Raw genomic sequence first — 19,110 nt, forward strand, 5'->3', positions numbered from 1 at the left:
TAAGATGTGCAGTGGCTCTAAATAGGTTTCCCTCTCAGAAGAACATACTTAGGGTCTAATCTCAGCCGGCAGGTGCATATAAGGAAGTGATCCCTCCTGCACCTTGAGCCCCTGACACATTGTGCCAGGTAGCCATGACACAGGTGGACCAAACTGGGTCAGGGGGTAATGGCTCTGAAAAGCTAGGTCTGCATGCAGCACATTTTGTGCCCGACACATGTCCCAGCTTGGTCAAATTTAAAGATGAACTCTAAATTATGGTGAACGAGACCTCTAAGATCCCAGCAGCTGCGAAACATAAAGTTCCCCCTTTAGGAACTCTAGCTAGGTATATGCAAAATACTTATGGCAAATCATCACACAAATATTTAACCGAGTGGACCACTGTAACTAAAGCAGATTCTAAGTTACAGTGGCCTAAATGGGAATCTTTTGAGATGCCCAAATCAGTGTACCTGTGAACCACTATGGAAATGCAGACACAACTAGCAAACAACCAGAATGGGAGAACTATTTTCAGTGGTATCTAGAAAGTAACAAAAGCGGGGAAGACCACCTCATCTCCCTACAGGAGGTGAACAAACAACTTGGGAATGCTAATAAAGAACTCTCTAATATTTTATCTCTCTTAAAGAAATCCTCGGGATCCACTAATTCCCCTTTGGCACCTTCCCCACCTCCACCTATACTCCCACTCTACCCTGACCTCTCTGAGCTTCCCAGGCCAGATCTGTCCTCACCTTCCCCAGCATGTTTAACGCTTGCTCAACAGAAGACAAAGTCAGGAATCTGACTCCGTGGACCCCACCCGCTGATGATTCCCTGACATCCCCAGTGGCAGAGTCTCATCTGGAAGATGTGGGAAAGCAGGACCCCGCAGGGACTTCTCTCATGATTCCTCATTTTGGAAACAACCAGTAACAGGTAGAGGAATCCCAGCAATTGTCTACCAACCCTAGTCAAAGGCTGAATTACAAGGCATAAAGAATTTCCTGACCCCATAAAGATCCAACTGGGTTTGCCTGAGAAGTTGAGTTTATTATCAGAACCTATGACGAAGGTCATTCAGACCATTATCAGCTAGTCCACATTTCGGTCTCAGAAGCTAAAGCTAAGGAGTGGCTGGAGAAAGCACAATGGTCAGACCCTATAGCAGATTTGACCCCTGAAGGCCCAATAGAGCCACAATAATCAGGCTCCACAAATCCAGAAGACGGGTGTAAAGATGCATGGGAACAATCGACCACTCTGTTAAATATTAGTCCTTCAGTGTTCCAAAGGGTTGTGGATTGGAATAAAATCCAACAATGCTGCCAGAACCCAAATGAATCAGTTTTAGATTATTTCACATGTTCTGATAAAACTTTAAGACAATATTATGGGATGTCAGCTGATTGTTTGAAAACACTAAAAATGATATATTACCAAATGAAAATTTCTTAAACAGACTGGATGATGATTTAGCCAGCCTTGTAAAACACCACTTGACAAATTGGGCCACAGCCAGAACTAATGAACTAGTTAACTTATCGGACCAGTTATCTCGCATTATGATAAAGAAGGAAAAAGAAGATTGCCTGAGTTATGCATTTACAGCTAAAGCAATTAACTTCCCAAACCTCTCAGTCCCAGAAAGACTTTAAGCTCCCTCAGTCTGAGAACTCTTTCCTCCAAGTTTGTTACTACTGTAAAAGACTGGGATGCCTCAAGAGGGATTGTCTTAGGCTGAAGCGAAAGAAAAGGCCAGAGAATGCAACTTAGGAAGACTAGGGATGCTCTGAGGAAATACAGGGGTTTCACCTCTTTAAATACTCTACCCTGACAAACAAACTGGGAGAGATTAATATAGCAATAAACCATTTTATTTTATTTTATTTTATTTTATTTTATTTTATTTTATTTTATTTTTTTTTGAGACGGAGTCTCGCTCTGTCGCCCAGGCTGGAGTGCAGTGGCCGGATCTCAGCTCACTGCAAGCTCCGCCTCCCGGGTTTATGCCTGTTCTCCTGCCTCAGCCTCCCCAGTAGCTGGGACTACAGGCGCCCGCCACCTCGCCCGGCTAGTTTTTTGTATTTTTTAGTAGAGACGGGGTTTCACCGTGTTAGCCAGGATGGTCTCCATCTCCTGACCGCGTGATCCGCCCGTCTCGGCCTCCCAATAAAAAAATTAAAAAAAAAAAAATATATGAGCTTAAAACTGTTTTGACAAAGGCATGACTATTCCTTTGATAAATCCCACCTTATTTAGAAACCCCATTCCTTAAAGGAATAAAAAATTTAACATGGTGGGTGTGTCTGATAAAACAATCCCATGTTTTAAGTTCAGACCTACACCTTACCGTTTCGTCGTCTTCAGCTCCCCCGCCACAGGCTCTAAGCACGACACGCTCAGTACGACCCATATGTTTCTTATATGCCCTTGGGCCCCTGTCAATCATCTGGGCCATGATCTCCTCAACATCTATAATGCTCATATCCCTTTTTATTTTTTTTTTAATCAAAAGGTGAACTCTTTTTAGAATTGGAGCCAGGTGAGCAAAAATACCGAATTAAAAAACGTCCTGACAATGTACCACAATTTAGCATTAGTAATGTTAAAATGCCAGCTTGTGACTGGGAAAATAAAATGGAGGCAGGGGAAGAAATATTAAGGGAGAAGAGTAAACATCGGAATAAAGAGCAGGAAGCAATAAAACTCCTTTTAGCTTCCCCAATCTTCCTGCTAGCACCAGAAGTGTAGTACTTGTTCAAGATGTCCCCTCCCACTTATGGCCTCAGTCAAATACAGGTATGGGAAAAATACCCTCAACCACTTCAATAAAGGTAGAGATAAACCCAAAGAAACCCCTACCCAACTTTAAACAATATCCTCCATGACAGGAAGCCATAGACGGAATTGCCCCTATCATACAAGATTATCTGGAAAAAAAAAAAAAAAAAAAAAGGCTCATTATTTCCTACATAAGCCCCTGCAACAGCCATTGGATGTTTTCCTGTAAAACATCCAAGCAGGAGAGGATAAAGATTTGTGCATGACTTGAGGGCAATTAACAATATCGTAATACCCAGGCACTCAGTAGTCCCCAAACCACATACCGTTCTATCAGCAGTAGCCACTACCAGCCAGTATTTCTCAGCTGTGGATTTCTGTGGTGCCTTTTTTTTTTTTTAGTATTCCTGCAGATCCAGACAGCCAGCATTTGTTTGCCTTTACTTGGAAAAAATGGCAATATATGTGGACTACAATGCCCCAAGCGTATACAGAAAGTCCCACTTACTTTTCCCAAATATTAAAAGTTGATTAAGAGGATTTAATTTTTCCCCAGGGCTCAACCTTCACCCAGTACATGGAGGACCTTCTCCTTTGTTCAGGCATACTATCTTCCTCCCAGGAAGATAGTCTGTATTTACTCAAACAGCCACCAAAGGACACAAAGTGTCCAAAGACAAATTTCAGCTATGCTTACCACACATTAAGTATTTGGGGCATATTATCTCAGTCAAAGGACTGAGTATTAACCCTGACAGAGTGAGAGGAATTTTAGCTTTTCCAATGCCCATCACTATGAAGCAACTTAGAGGATTTTGGGGCCTGCCAACCTGTTGTAGAAACTGGATACCAAATTTATCCCTTATGGCTCAACCTCTGTATGCATACCTAAAAAATGAACAACCTGATCCCGTCATGTGGACTTTAGAGGGACAATCAGCTGTACAACAAATAAAGGAAATTCTAACTAATGTCCCAGCGTTAGGATACCCAAACTATTGCCTTTCTCCCTTTTCGTACACGAAACTGGAGGTACTGCATGCAGGATACTGATCCCAGAAACATGGTGATCATCAGAGACCTATAGGCTATTATAGCCAACAGCTGGACCCTGTGGCTTAAGGGCTGCCTCCTGTGTGAGAGCAATAGCAGCCATGGCCCTTCTGTACAACTCTGTTGAAGAAATAATTATGGGTTCCCCCATTAGCATTTTTGTGCCATATTCTCTTAAGACCCTTCTCAACTCTCATCATACTCAACATCTCTCAACTGGTTAGCTTCTTATGAAATTTTGCTTTTATCATTTCCCAATATTAGTATTTCCTGCTGTAATAATCCGAATGCAGTCACTCCCTTGACAGGCCCTTCCAAAAAAACCCCTAATGACTATGTTCTGATGATTGACCAACTTCTCACCCCCAGGATATACCTATAAGAGACCCCACTGGATAATACTGAGATAGAATCATATACACATGGGTGTTATGTAAGAAGAGAGGAAGGAAATTTTAGAGGAGGGTATGCTGTGGTTTCCGTAGCAGAGGTAATTGAAGCCAGTCTTCTTCCCCAAGCCAGATCAGCTCAAGTGGCCGAATTGATTTCCCTGATCCAAGCTTGTCAACTGGCAAAAGACAAGGCTGCAAACATTTACAGTGACAGCCACTATACTTTTGGGGTTGCTCATGACTTTGGGATGCTATGGAAAGAAAGAGGATATTGAATCTACTCAGGAAAACCCATAAAATAATGGACACCAATTATGAGAGCTGTTAGAAGCTATTTTAAAACCTAAACGTTTGGCAATTATAAAAATCCCAGGTCACTCAAAATTAGACACCACAGAAAGTCAGGTAACCAATTGGCTGACACTACAGCTAAAAGAGCAGCATCCAAGCCACAAGCCCCAGTATGAGAAATGGCCATAAAACCCCAAAACATTTAGAAACTTGTTGAAAGAAACCCAGAGCATAGCTCCTACAAAAGAGAAATCTACTTGGAAACAGGCAGGGGAATACTTGTCTCCTAAAACTGAAATATTATGTGGACCTAATAATAAATCCACTATTCTAATTGGATGTCAGGTGCCCCTTATGGAATGTGTTCATAATCTAAGCCATTGGAATCCAGATAAAATAATACCCTGATGTAAACAATATTACTGGAAACCATCCTTCACAGTGGCACAAAAAGTTTACTCTTTATGTTATTTGTCCCAAATATAACCCACAAAAGCCCCTCCATGGGGCCCAAGGTCATTTTCCTTTCTCACTGGACCTCTTGACGTATGGCACCTTGATTTTATCCAGCTGCCATCATCTCAAGGTTACAGGTATGTTTTAGTAATAGTCTGCATGTTTTCCCATTGGGTTGAATCTTTTCCCTGCAGGCAAGCAGCAGCCATGGCAGTTGGAAAAATCCTACTAGAAAAAAGTATACCACTGTGGGGAGTCCCTGGTGAACTTCACAATGACAGGGGAACTCACTTTACTGGCCAGGTTATTCAAAGTACTTGTAAAATTTGGCCCATATCTCAACATTTCCATTGTGCCTACCATCCCCAATCCTCAGGCCTGGTGGAAAGGACCAATGGAATAATTAAAACCCAATCGGCTAAGTTCACAGAGGCATTTTTCCTTCCCTGGTCCAAAGCACTCCCCCGAGTGCTGCTTACACTCTGATCAACCCCTTTTGGAAAACATCAATTGTCCCCTTAAGATATTATAGTGGGAAGGCCCATGTGTACGGAAACAAACATAACGAATCCAACTTTTCTCAAGGGAGATATATTGCAATATTGTGAGGGACTTTTTTTTTATCCACCTTAAAAAATGCCAAGATTTGGTAAGGAATTCCTTTCATTGTGTGCTCCCTGAAGATAAGATGCCTGGTCACAATCTGCAACTCAGAAATTTTGTCTATTGGAAAAGACATCTAATAAAGAATTCCCTTCAACCCTGATGGAAGGGCCCATGCCAGGTACTATTGACTAATCCATGTGCCACAAAATTAGAGGGTATAGACTCTTGGATTCACATCACTCATTTTAAAAAGGCACAATCTCCTGAGCGGACTGTAACTTCCACCAAAGACCTTCACCTCCAGTTCACTAAACATTGACCTTCAACCCAAAATTAGAAGCAGATGACAGCTATTGTGGACTGCTTAAACCCAAGATACAGGACCAGGTCTGTATACAAAGAAATGTCTATGTTCATTGTACAATAACCATTACAATGATTGTCCTAGATATACTAGCAACTACTGTCTTATACAGAACAGGGCACTTGCTTTTGTCTAATTTAACTAACATCTGTTAGTAACTAAAATGAATTTCACAACCTTGCTATTATTAATTATATATCCTTACATCTTCTTGCTACTGATGCCCATGAAACAAACCTATTTCTACAATAGGCTCAGGATTATGCAGACAGATTACAGAAGGACACCTGCTGGATATGTGGGCTCATGCCTCTCTCCAGTGGCTCTGGCCTGCCATGGTGAGTATCCCCCTTCTAAGGTCAGGACTAGATACAATACCAAAAATGTATTGCATCACAGAAACAGTCTGGTATTCTTAGTGCTGCCATAACAAAATACAATATATATATAGTTGGCCCATTAAAAACACTCTTAAGAGCGAGGAACATAGGAAAAGTTTTTCAGTGGAAAAGACCAGCTCATTTGCTCTCACTTTAGCATCTCCCCAACTAAAAGAGAAAGTGGTAACCATGCCCCAAACAATAACCCATTTTCAGAATGGAATAATACAAATTTGGGATGGATTTATATGGTTCACCCATTCTTTGGCCAACTTAGCAAAACAGTACGAGAGATATGGGGCGGATACCTGGAGAACATTGAGACCACATTATCATATTATAAGACACTGACTGGCATGCCAACAATTGGGTGCAGTAACCAGGTATTTATTGGCTAGCTCCAAATGGGACATATTGGCTATGTGGCACTAACTTATGGCCATAGTTACCTCCAAGGTGGTTGGGATGATGTTCCTGAGGTTATGCTTGGGCACAAGGACAAGTAATTCAGACCCTGCCAAAACCAGCAAACCTTTTTCGTTTACACTCTCATTGGATGTGTTCAGTATTCCAATGGCATGATCATTTAGCTTCAATCTTTATACCACAGATAGGTATTGAAGATGTTATATGGCATAGAGAGGCCTTTATGAATTACACCCAAAAGGCCTTGAATGATAGCCACATGTGTATCCCCTTGCTAAACAATGAGGTTATGCTTATGAGGAAAGCTGTGCTGCAAAATCATATGACTTTAGATACTCACGACAGCACAAGAGGGGACCTGTGTCATCATAAAAACTAAATGTTGTGTGTATATTCCAAATGAATCAAAGAACATAATGCAACATATGACCGATATGAAAACCCAGATAACCAACCTGTCAGATCCAAAACCCTCACTAATCGATGGGTTGAGCGGTTGGCTTGGATCCTGGGGAGTATGGTGGTAGAAACTATTGTTTATAATAGGAATAATAGTAATAATTTATGTTCCATCCTGTTTTTGCTTACAATGTTGTTCTGGTATGTGCTTACATATAAGTCAGCATGCAATTAAAAGGCCTAGAGAATTGCTCTAATTGAGGAGGCAGTAATATACCCCGACCCAGCTTCCACATTTGCTTTCCTTTTGCTGCTATAAATCTGGCCTATGTTCCTATATATTTTCTTTTTCCTCTCTCTCTTTCTGGTTTCCTCTCATGTTCCCTTCTTCCACCCCACACCTCCTTTTTTTTTTTTTTTTAATCTTCATGGGACAAGACTTCACAGGAATAAGCCTTCCTAGCAAGATGAGACATAACCTCCCAGGAACAAGCCTTCCTAGTGACGTGGGACCTGAAGTTCTAGGAATAAACCATCCTAGCCACGAGAAACCAGGAAAAAAAAAAAAAAGTAACCAGAGGCCAGGAACGCATGTGTCTTTCAAAATGCAATACTTTGAAAGAGTTTAGAGAAAAAAAGAGGGAAAATGTGAAAAAAAAAAATTAAATTATGGGACCCCAAACTCATTTAACCAAAGGGAAAAATCAAGCTGGGAACTGGGTAATGCAAACCTGCCTCCCCCTTTTGGTGCCTAAATAAGATGGCTACAAGATAAAAAGCTACACGCCTACCCCATATTTTGCCCACAAGGAATTTCCTAGTGAGCTGTTAAAACTTCACCACAGCAATGTAAATTGATAGCTTATCATTACAGGTGCAGTCACCCCAGACACGAATGCCTATCTGATTGTTCCCCTACCCCATTTTGCCTGTGTTATTTTATGTACAATGCAGATTCCCTGCATTTTCCCTCTGCCCCTACTGTTTATGTCATCTTATGTAAACAATGCAGATTCACTGAGCCGAAGGCATGAATGCCTATTTTTTTCCTACTATCCCCTTACATAAAAACTGTGTGCTTCTCAATATCCCTCTCTTTTCCCCCTTTGAATTGGAGCCCTCAAAATCATCTTTGGAGAAAGGAATAGGCCTGTCTCCTGGGCACATCTTCAAATAAATCTCCTAAAATGATTGAGACTTGTCATTTTCCTCAACTGACAGGTTTCTGATGAGTATTAAATGAGATAATGTAAGTCATATGTAGGTCATTTCATACATGCCTAAAACATAGCAGAGCTTATTCAGTATTCATCTGCCCTTTCTGTACCTCCCACTACTCTGCCCACTCCGCAACCCCGGTTTCATGCTGCTCTTCTAAGTTGGAGACGGTGATAGTTGCAAATGAAAGGAAAAGGATGAAAGTATGTATTAACAGAAACCATGCCTCTCTCCAGGTTAAGCATTAAAACATTTATTGCTCTTTACATTGAACTGTGTGAAGTAATAGGAGATGAAAAAGAAAAGAAATGCTTTCTCATTTAAGAGGGGGAAATGGAGCTCTATTAGTCAAAAGAGAACCTCAAGTTAAAAGTGACCACAGTCGTTCAGAATCAGCCACTGAGATTGGGTAACAGCAAATCATATTGTCTGTCCTCTGGCGTATGATTAGGATAGAAAGCTTCTGATTGGGCCAGTGACTGTGCAGATTTTGATGACACGAAGAAGACAATAAGTTGGGCATTGTGTGAAAGGGAGGCAGCAGGACCTGGGCTTATGCCCTTGTCACCTTCCGTATGAAGCCAGGAGGGTGGAGCTCGATGACATCTCCTAACAATACCCACATGCACATCTCTGTCATCCTTAAATCAGTGAGTCTTGGACTTCAGGGTCTTCTTGTGCCGGTCCACAAGGGAACCAACCCACTCCACGGTTTTCTGCTTGGCTTCCTCCCAGCTGTAGAGCGGCTTATATGCCAGATCTTGCTGAGCCTTCTTGTAAGAGAAGGTGAACACGCTATTTGACAAAGTCACCGTGTGGCGGTTGAAGGGCGGTTGATAGGAGTAAACTGGGCTGAGTAGGAAGCTCACTACTTCCAGCAGGAAGCCAATCCAGTACATCAGGGATAAAGGAAGGCTCCATCTGGAATCAAGGCAGAGGCCAAACTCTTTGCTCAGGATGTAATTAAGGTTATCATAGCTTTGGTGAGGTGTGTCATCTGAGATGTAATAGAACTGTCCTTGGACACTTGGGGCCTTCTTGGGGTCCCGCAGGGCCCTCAAGGCCAGAATGTGAGCCCAGGCCACGTTGCCAACATAGACTGGGTTGACAGTGGAGAACTTGCCAACACTTGACAGGATCCCATTGTTGTTCAGGGCCTCATTTATACTGGCAGAAAGGAATGGGCCTCCTTCCCCATAGATATACATGGGTCTTAAGGCACAAGTGTACAAGGTGCCACCATTTTTCAGAGTCCACCCATTGGCTGCCAGCACAGCCTTCTCAGCAAGTTTTTTGCTGTATGGGTATGGAGCGGGCCATGTGTTTTCCAGAGGCTCTTCTTCGTGGCCGTTCTGGATGATTTCCTTGTAGGAGTTGGGCCCGGCTACCTCTAGGGTACTGGTGTAGATGAAGACTGGCACACTGGCTTGGACACAAGCCTCCAACAGGAGCTGGGTACCTGCCCAGGAAGAGCATGATGCCAGTGTCAGGAAATATCCCAAAGAAGCTGCAACCACGTGCACAGATCCATGTGCCCCACTCCCCACTCCCAAGTGCAGTGGTTATAACAGACTCAGGGTGCATTCTTCTGTGGCTCTGACTGAGATTGGGTCATGATACAGCCATAGGAAAAACACAAAAATAAAAAGAAACTGACATTTGGGTTCTAGAAAGCAAGAATTTCTAAACTTTTGGGTTTCATGGACCTATGTTTGTGTGGTGTGTGTGTGTGTGTATATATATATATATACATATATATATACTTTAATTTTGGAAAAGGACCTAGGGTAATCACTTTATATTTTGCCATGTAAGAATATTGAAAAAGTATGATTTGTCATCAATACAATTAAAGACAGATCATTTAAAGTCTAAAAATCAGGAGACTACACTCTGAGAATATGAACAGTCCCAGTCAGTCCTTAGGCAAGAAAGGACAGTGAAAGAATTTGCATTACACACACAAATTCACAGTTGAATATAGGCAATATACATTCTTAGATATACATAGAATTGCTGGTATTTTTCTCATTTTGCAATGGATTAATAAAACTTTGTTACAAAGACCATCTCTGGAGTCATTGAGCAAAGAGTGGGTTGTGGGGAGATGCTGGAAACCCACACTCTTTTTCCTGATTGTGCGTTCCCTGGGAAAGCAGCTTCCAATTCTGGTGACGACTCTGTTTACCCAGTTATGTAAAGTGGGGGTGATAAACCTTCCTTTAAACCCTGCCCTGGTGTTTGCTGTGGAGCCTGGTGGAGAACTGGGGAGAGGAGTGTGCCCTCTGCTGGTAACACCTGCACTGGGAGGACCTGTCAGCATGCCCTGAGCTGTGTGGAAGCAAAGCTCATGGAGGTATCTGGAGTGCCTTCCCTTGAAGAAGGAAGGGATTTCCTAGGCAAATGATCATTTTTTATTTACTTATTTTTGTATTCTTAGCCATTTTTAAAGTCTCTGTGCAATTTGAGTTTCTGGAGAGAGACAGCCTCATGAAATGGCCATCATTGTGAAGCATTTTCTAAGCCTGGGAGTGATAATGGTTTTAAGAAACAGATGCCTCTAACACTCCCCCTGTCATTTCTTATCCCCTGTTTGTGGGAGCTGTGGAAAGTCAACATTAAAACAAAAAACTGTTTACTCTTAGCACACTCCTTGAACTGTAGTGGTACTTAGGGGTATGGCTATGTAGAAACTGGTAAGGGTTTTTTTTTTTTTTTTTTTTTTTTTTTAAGGTAGTGCTGGAGACTCAAAAGCAATTAGTTGCTTTATAAGAATTTGAGTAGACTGAATGTGGAGGGCCAGGCCAGCGGTGGGGTGCTGTGGTTTGAAGAGAATTGAGCTCTGGGAGTCAGAGGGTGAGACTGCATGGCAGGATTCCTTAAAAAAATGTGGATCAAATGAGGGTGCACTTTGGGCACCTGGCTGGAAATGACTCTGTAATAGTAGGCCCTGTGGTGAGCTGAAGAGATTGTATTCTTGATACTGGGAAACTCTTATTGTTAAGAAAATATTGTGGGAAGGCATGTGCTGGATAATTCTGTCCTGACAGACGTCTGTGAACCAACTTCGCTAGTTCTCTTGAGAGGACTTCTTCTTTGAGGTGGGCAGGAGGGCTCTGAATGTTCTCATCAGCCTGCACACAAGGTTCAAAATGGTGACTACAGTGGCACCTGGAAGGTCTGATTCTGGCCCGGGGAGCCAAGGAGTAGCTGGATATCATGAGTTTGAAGTTGGAGTTTAGTTGACTTTTGATTGGGGCCACAGTAGAAAGAGCTTCCACAGCCTTTGGAGTCACACAAGAGTGAGTTTAAAGTCTAATGCTCCTACTTACTTACTTAACTGTGGGGCCTTGGAAAAGTTACTTGCTGTCTCTCAGCCCTAGTTTTCTCATCTAAAAAACTGAGGATACCAGCCTTGAACTCCCCAGTCAGTAGTGATCAGCAAAGGCACTTGGCCCAGAGCTCAGCAGGTGTTCAATGGAGTGACTTCTCTTCCCTCTCTTGTCCTTCTTTCTGAACCTCATTTAACCAACCTGCTTTATCTCCTCCCCAGGCTACCATACCTTTCACATTGACATTCATGATGGACTCTCTGTGAGTGACACCAAAGACATCAATGATACAGGCGGTGTGGATGACAACCGAGACGTCCTGGCAGGCTCTCTTCAGGAATGGCTCATCCAGAATGTCTCCTTCCAGTACGGTCAGCTTGGTCTTGTTCTGGAGCTCTGTGTGAACACAGGTCAGGTCATTGGAAAGCTTTCTGGATCTGGTTGGGAAGTTTTCTGATAAAGGTGATGTTACACAGGTGTTCAAGGATGGTTAGAGCGGGGTATTAGAGTGGAGGGTGTACATTCCATAAAAGGAACAAGCAAACAAAAGCACAGAAATCAGCATGTGTAGCAGTTTATTGGAAAAGAGCAAACATCTGTTTCTACCCCATCTTATTCCAGAAAAATAATGTGAGAAGTGAACTGTCACACGTCCCTGGAATATAAGCATTGCTAGAGTCATGGGAGACTCACCAAATTTTTATGGAGAATAGAGTGATTGTGGAGAGTTGGGTATAAGAGGGAAAGTTTGAATTTAATTCTGTAGGTAATGAGGAATCATGTATAGAATTAAGATTTTGGGTCTCCAGCACCATGTCAAAGAAAAACCCTTATTTATGTTGGAATCGGTAGAGAAACAGGCTGGGTGCAGTGGCTCATGCCTGTAATTCCAGCTCTTTGGGACTCTGAGGTGGTGAATCACTTGATTTCTGGAGGTGGAGGTCAGGCTGCAAAACATGGCAAAACTCTGTCTTTACTAAAATTACAAAAATTAGCCCGGCATGATGGCACATGCCTATAGTCTCAGCTAATCACAAACCTTAAGAGGGAGGATGGATGGAGTCCGGGAGGCAGAGGTTGCCCTGAATTGAGATCATGCCACTGCACACCAGCCTCGGTGGCACAGAAAGACCCTGTCTCAAAATATTAATAATAATAATAATAATAATACAAGAGAAACAGATGCAGAGTAGTGGCATAGGAAGTTTACCTTGGCTTGAGGATATAAAACGGACTGGTATAGGGTATATGAGAAATCCAGGTGATCAAGAGATTAATCAGAATGTCTGTGCCAAAGTTTAGATGAGGGCTGGAAGCAGGGTCCAGCAGTGGAAACAGAGGAGGGGAGAGATACACCAGGTTTGAATTTCAGACCTTACCTTGAAGGTCCTGGTACCTACTGGATCTGGGCTGAGAGGAAAAGGAGACAAAATCACCCCTATGGTTTCCTGCTTGGGCAATTGGGAGGAGAGTGGAGCCATGACTCAGGAATTGCAGATGGGTTAAATGATGAATTTCATTGAGAAATTTTTATCAGATATCATAAAAAGCAGATAGCAATGCGGAAAATGAGTTAGCCACTGATGAACTAACATCTCAGCTGTCTAGTGTCTAGCCAAGGGCAGCAGATATAACACCCATATCTTCAGGCTTCTCTGAAATCCACAGGTAGTGACACTGCCAGTAAAGTTGTCACCCGGAATTAACCCCAAAATGAACACCATGCTACATGGAGCTCAGATAAATACTCTACTCTCATTTGTGCTTTATAATCTGCATACAGCCCACAGCTTGCTTCTTTCCTTTTACAGCTATCTCGTGAGGTAGCTATTCTGAGTCCTACTTTATTGGTGAGGAAAGAGGCCCAGAGAGGTTAAGGGACAGATCTAAAGTCAATTTTCTAGTGAAGGCTCAAATCTGCCCATCCCACCTGCCATTTTTGGACCCTGTACACCAGGTGCAGGAATAACTGTTTAGAGTAAACTTTTCTGAGAGAGTAAGAATAAGCCAGTTTAACTGAAATTGCCAACAAAGGCCAAAGAACAGTGAGAACAAAATTCGGAATGAAAAATTCAAGGCTGGAGAAATTACTTCCTGGGGTACAGGCGGGACCATTTGCTCTCCTGATGCTTCTGCCTTGTTTTGTCTACTGCCAGCCCCTTCCCACTGTCAGGCAACTCCAAGAAGGCCCTGCAATGGTGGAGTCAGGGAAGAGGCTGCTGGGAAGGAGGTGGATGTGAGCCCGAGAGTGGAATTTTCTCTGGTTGTATTTCCACCTCTACCTTTTCTACTCCCTTTCTCTGCTTCTCCTTTACTGCCGACTTTAGACAGACTGGCTCAAAGGAATTACCATCTCAAAGCGGAAGAAGTCCAAAGCTGATAGAAAATGACTCTTCCCCAGTGAGTCCCCAGGGATCTAGAGAGACCAGAAAAGGGAACTTTTTTGATGGAGCCGTAGCTCCCTCCTTCTCCAAGGCACTGTGGACTTGGCAAGTGTTTCATGTAGACTAAATGCAATTGCTTTTGTGGTGTGTGTTGGGCTGGAGGGAGGCTCAGAGAAGCTGCTAGACAAACTACTGCTTAAGGGCACCGACGCTGCACTAGACTGCCTGGGTTCAAATCCAGCTTCACCATAATCTAACTGTAGGACCTTGGACAAGTTGGTTAATCTCTCTGTGCCTGTCTCCTCACCTATAAAAAAGGAGGATAATAATATTACCGATCTCACAGGGTTGTGATGAGGAGTAATGAGTCTGCACATACAAAACGTTTAGCACAGTGCCTGGGCACAGAAAGAACACTGAAAGGATTCTCTGTTTTTATCTTCATACAGACCTCTGCCCATCCATTATATCCCCTGCATTTTCACCATAGGAAAACTGTTCCTCTAGGCTGAGCATTGCTTTTTCCTGGTATCAGATGTTAGATTGCAAATATTGCTGAGACATAAGGAATACAAACATTTAATATTCGTCATTTGTTAATATTTGTTTTTCAAAGACACCATTAGAACAGAGAGTGGTGGAAATTGGACATTTGAAGAGGTCAGAGAAGAGTGAAAGAAGAATAGAGTGTCAAGGGCAGCTTCTGTGTGAACAGGGAAGGACCTTCTAGGCAGCCAGAACCTGCATGAAGACACATAGTTCACCCAGTCTCCTGGATAGACGGTTAGAGCGGGGGTGTTAGAGTGGAGGGTGTACATTCCATAAAAGGAACAAGTAAACAAAAGCACAGAAATCAGAATGTGTAGCAGTTTATTGGGAAAGAGCAAACATCTGGAAGGAGGACAGGGAATTGGTTTGGGGCACACAGAGAGGCAAAGGGAGAGACTGAAAACCTACTTTGCCAAGGATTAGCCCCAGGGTCAAGTGATGAAGCCTCTGGAATGAAGCTCTGGTCTGAGCTCTGCTGCACATTAATCAGCTGTTTTTGGCAAGTTACTTTATGTTTCCAGAACTTGATGGGTTCATTGTCCAGTTGGAGGTGACCCCTTTTCTACCTTCCTCACAGGTTTATTTGCACAAAGAGTTACTACAGCAAAATCTGCAGTCAATTTCTTTGGGGTATTGAGCAACAGAGACAAATGGTTTAAAAAAAAAGGCTATGTATGAGAAATATAAATGAGGCATGCTGGCCTCATACTGCCTTACTCTGTCTCTGCTCTGTGTTGTGCACCTGTGCACGCTCTCTTTCTCTCTTTCTCTCTCTCACTGATGATCTCTCTCACTCTCGCTCTCTCTCTCTTGCTGATGCTCTCTCTCTCACACTACCTTCCTCATTCATTCTCTTTCTCATTCTCTGTCTCTGACTTGCTTTCCCCTTCATTTTCTTTCTCTCTTTGACACACACATACACTTACACACACATCTGTACCTTCACTTCCTTTTATTTTGCCTTCACTAAAGATGCTAAAGAAGTTATAAAATGAAACAAAGCCTGGGGCAGTCTAGAGAGGCAGGGACCCACTAGTGAGGTCTCCAGGTAAATGGTGTCCTTTGTGAATGTTGCACAGCAATCGCCAAGACAAAAAGCTTCAGAACATAAGAGTTGTAGACAAGAAAGAGAACTCATGTGTGATTTCCTGGAAGAGAAGAAAAGGGGCCTTGAGCCTGACATGGCTGCCTCTCAAGTTCTAGGTCAGGGCCAGAATCCAGTCTCTGGACACCCCATCCAGTATCTTTCACACTATACCATTTTATACTGTTTCCTTTCTGATGACTTTAGATGTGCGATTGGCTTTCATTTGGCTACAACTTTCCTTAACTTGTTAGACAAGGTCAACCTCCCCACACCCGTGCGGAGTTTAAGATGGAGCCACAGACCCATGACTCAAGTTTACTTACTGGAAAATTCCTCCCTCAGCTCTGGTCTGAAGGCCTTGTCCAAGACCCTGATCTCCTTCAGCTCCTTCTCCTCCACCAAGAGGCGGACGATCCTCTGACCCAGAAACCCTCCTGCTCCTGTCACAAGGCAACTCCAGCACGTCATGGCCAATCCAAAGTAGCAGGAATCACTCACCAGGAAACAGAAGATGCTGGGGAGCAGATCTGATTCTAGTGTGACCCAGAAGAGGGCTAAAAACAGAGGTAAAAATGGTTATACACTCATGCAGATGCCTTATTTTCCTCCACCCCATTTTTTGCAAAAATTCCATGACCCCACTACTGCCAGGAGTAGTTGAAAGAAAAGGAAAAAGCTCTAACCGTAAGTTAGATTGTTAAAAACTGGACAGAGGAGTCGGAGTCCTCGTTGCCTCATCCCTGGAGGAAGGACTGGAGCTTTATGCTCTGTGGCTTCTGGCTCAGCCCTTGTCACCTTGAACTCCTGCCACATACTCATTGCTCCCTCCTCCTCCAGGATCCCTTTTCTCAGAATAATAGTGACCTTTAGGTTATATCTCTAATTCTTCCCAGGAACAGGAAGAGAAATCCAATCTTAAGGCCGCAGTGTGATAAAGAGTCTTGGGTTTAGCCTTAACAGAACACTGGTCAGTTGATACCAGCTGTCTGGGATCCGCAATCTGTGAACTTAAACCAAACTGGGAGAAGTCTCCAAGGGCAATGTAATTGTCCTTGTGCAGTAATTCCACCTGGAGGGAAATCTATGTTAGCCCATTATCGCCTCTCTCAGAATGTCATTTGAAATGTTGCTGCTGTCTTGCAAAGTTTAGAAATTTACAATGGTGACAGCTCCAATCACTAAGTTTTATGTGAGGTGACTTTCTTTTCCACCCAATATATCCAAACCTCAATTGCAATTTTTCTCTGGAGAGCTCTGAGTTCCTTATGGAAGAACCTCATTGAAGGAAAGGTATCTAGTGATAACGAATTAATTATATGGCATGCCCAATGACTCTAATCATAGATATTTGCACTTATATTTTTGGCTGCAAAACCATTCTTAGCAAATTGTTGAACTGAAGATGCTGTGAATGCTTCTGAAACCTATGCCCCAGTCTGCCCAAACACCACTGCCACAAACCCCCCAAGACACCTTTCTCTACTTAAAAAAATAGACATGTAGTTTACATGCATTACAAGGCCCAGATCTTAAGCATTCAGTGTACACACTTAAGTGTTCAGTGTAAATGAACCTTGACAGTTATATATGTCCATGTAAGTACCACCAAAAAGAAGATATAAGCCATTTCCTTCACTCCAGGAAGTTTTTTTCTGCCTGTTCTTAGTCAATTCCCTGCCCTCCCCACAATGTACCTGGTGGGCAATTACTTTCCGATTTTTATTCCCACAGAGTTCCCATTTTATTCCTATATTTTCCTAATTTTTGTTCTAAGATCTCTGTGGCTCTGGATATACATTTAAATATAAAATCATTCTGAACTGAATTTTTGTGCATGGAGCACAGAAAAATTGACCACTGATTGTCTCTATTGTTTGTTCATTTTTCTATTTCATGTTTTCATTATTTTTATTATTGGCTTATATTTATTAACTTTGGGTTTATTTTACTCTTCTTTTTCAGGGTTCTTATGATAAAAGTATAGATAATTGACTTTACTCCTTTGCTCATTTCCACTATAGGCATTTAAAGTTGTAAAATTCTCTCTATACACTATGTTAGCTGTATCCAACATTTTGATTACTCAGTCACTGCTGTTTTGGATTTTTTTCTTGTGATGTCTTCTTTGACCCAAGTGTTACTGAGAAGCATGTTGCATGTTTTCTAAAATTGATTTTCTAGATATCTTATTGTTATGGATTTCTAATTAATTACTATTGTGGCTGGAGCATATACTCTGTATGATTTTGATTCTTGGATATATACTGATATTTGTTTTATGGTCCAGCATATGGTCTATGTTGGTGAAAATGCCATAAGCACTTGAAAAGAATGCTTTCTGAAATTGTTGGAAGTAATACTCTACAAATGATTTAGCTTGACACCGCACTCTGTGTCTTGTCTTTCTCCGGTGTTGTAGACATTCACCTTCTTCTTGGAACCTGGCTCCCAATGCTTCAAACATACTTGCTTAGGAAAGGTTGGCCCTGTGATGCAAGATGTAGCAGCTTGTCCTCTGAAGCTCTCAGAAATAGACACAGGCCCTGGGTCTTGCTGAGACTTGTGGAGTGCTATCTGAAACCATCCAGGTGCATCACACACCTTGCCTGCTGTATCAGAAGCTGAAGTGCACCTTACAGACCCCCATCACCTTCAGGGTGGGAACGAATGTTCCTTCAGCTGTTGAGAGTTCTGGAGGCTCTTAGATTTCAGCCAGTGTCTCTTGGAGTCTCTGAATAAAAGCAATAACTGTAAGCTTTCTTTAAACCCATAAATATTTTGCTTTCTTTTGGAAAGTGAGCAGTAAGACAAAGAGCAAGGCTGATGGGGGCCACTCTACCAACTTTCTGTTTATAAACAGCTTTACTCTGGTATAATTGACATATTATAACATTCTGCTGTTTTAAGTATACAGTTCAATTTTTTTCAGGAAAATTTTAGACTTGTGTGACCATTACCATGATCCTGTTTTGGAACATTTCTATCTTTCCTAAGAAATCCATCATGCTCATCAGTCACCACCCCTTATTCCCAACCCCCCAGCTCTAGGTAGCCCCTATGACTTCCTGACTCCACAGATTTGATTTTCTGGACACCATATAACTGGAATCATGCAATATGTGGTCTTTTGCATCTGCCTTCTTTCACTTAGCTTAGCATACTCATGTGGTTCCTTTATGTTGTAGCACATATCAATATTTCATTCCTTTTAGGTGGCAAATTCTATTAAATTGTATGGATGGCTGCCATCAGTTAATTGACTGATAGATATTTATGTGTTTCCACCTTTTTTTTTTTTTTTTTTTTCTTGAGATGGAGTGTCGCTTTGTCACCAGGCTGGAGTGCAGTAGCACAATCTCGGCTCACTGCAACCTCTGCCTCCTAGGTTCAAGCAATTCTCCTGC

The 19,110-nt window shown here is 42.4% G+C and overlaps 1 protein-coding gene across 1 annotated transcript; it reads right to left on the reverse strand.

Moving 5' to 3' along the window:
• Window positions 1-8,591: 8,591 nt before the first annotated feature.
• HSD3B2 (hydroxy-delta-5-steroid dehydrogenase, 3 beta- and steroid delta-isomerase 2) lies at window positions 8,592-16,517 on the reverse strand. The gene is made up of 4 exons (XM_007977373.3): window positions 16,390-16,517; window positions 16,030-16,260; window positions 11,918-12,082; window positions 8,592-9,813 (listed from the first exon to the last, which is right to left on the reverse strand). The coding sequence occupies exons 1-4, from the start codon at window positions 16,442-16,444 to the stop codon at window positions 9,002-9,004; spliced, it is 1,263 nt and encodes a 420-aa protein (XP_007975564.3). The 5' UTR covers window positions 16,445-16,517; the 3' UTR covers window positions 8,592-9,001.
• Window positions 16,518-19,110: the final 2,593 nt, after the last annotated feature.

The sequence above is a fragment of the Chlorocebus sabaeus genome, chromosome 20, assembly GCF_047675955.1.
Source record: "Chlorocebus sabaeus isolate Y175 chromosome 20, mChlSab1.0.hap1, whole genome shotgun sequence".
NCBI lineage: Eukaryota > Metazoa > Chordata > Mammalia > Primates > Cercopithecidae > Chlorocebus > Chlorocebus sabaeus.

Bases quoted from the DNA above. Each gene is read 5' to 3' on its own strand.
- HSD3B2 (XM_007977373.3), bottom strand. From the start codon at position 16,444: ATGAGGCAACGAGGACTCCGACTCCTCTGTCCAGTTTTTAACAATCTA. The intron at 16,261-16,389 runs GTTAGAGCTTTT...CTCTGTTTTTAG, and splicing joins TTTTAACAATCTAACTTACG to CCCTCTTCTGGGTCACACTA. The intron at 9,814-11,917 runs GTATGGTAGCCT...CTTCCTGGGCAG, and splicing joins CATGAATGTCAATGTGAAAG to GTACCCAGCTCCTGTTGGAG.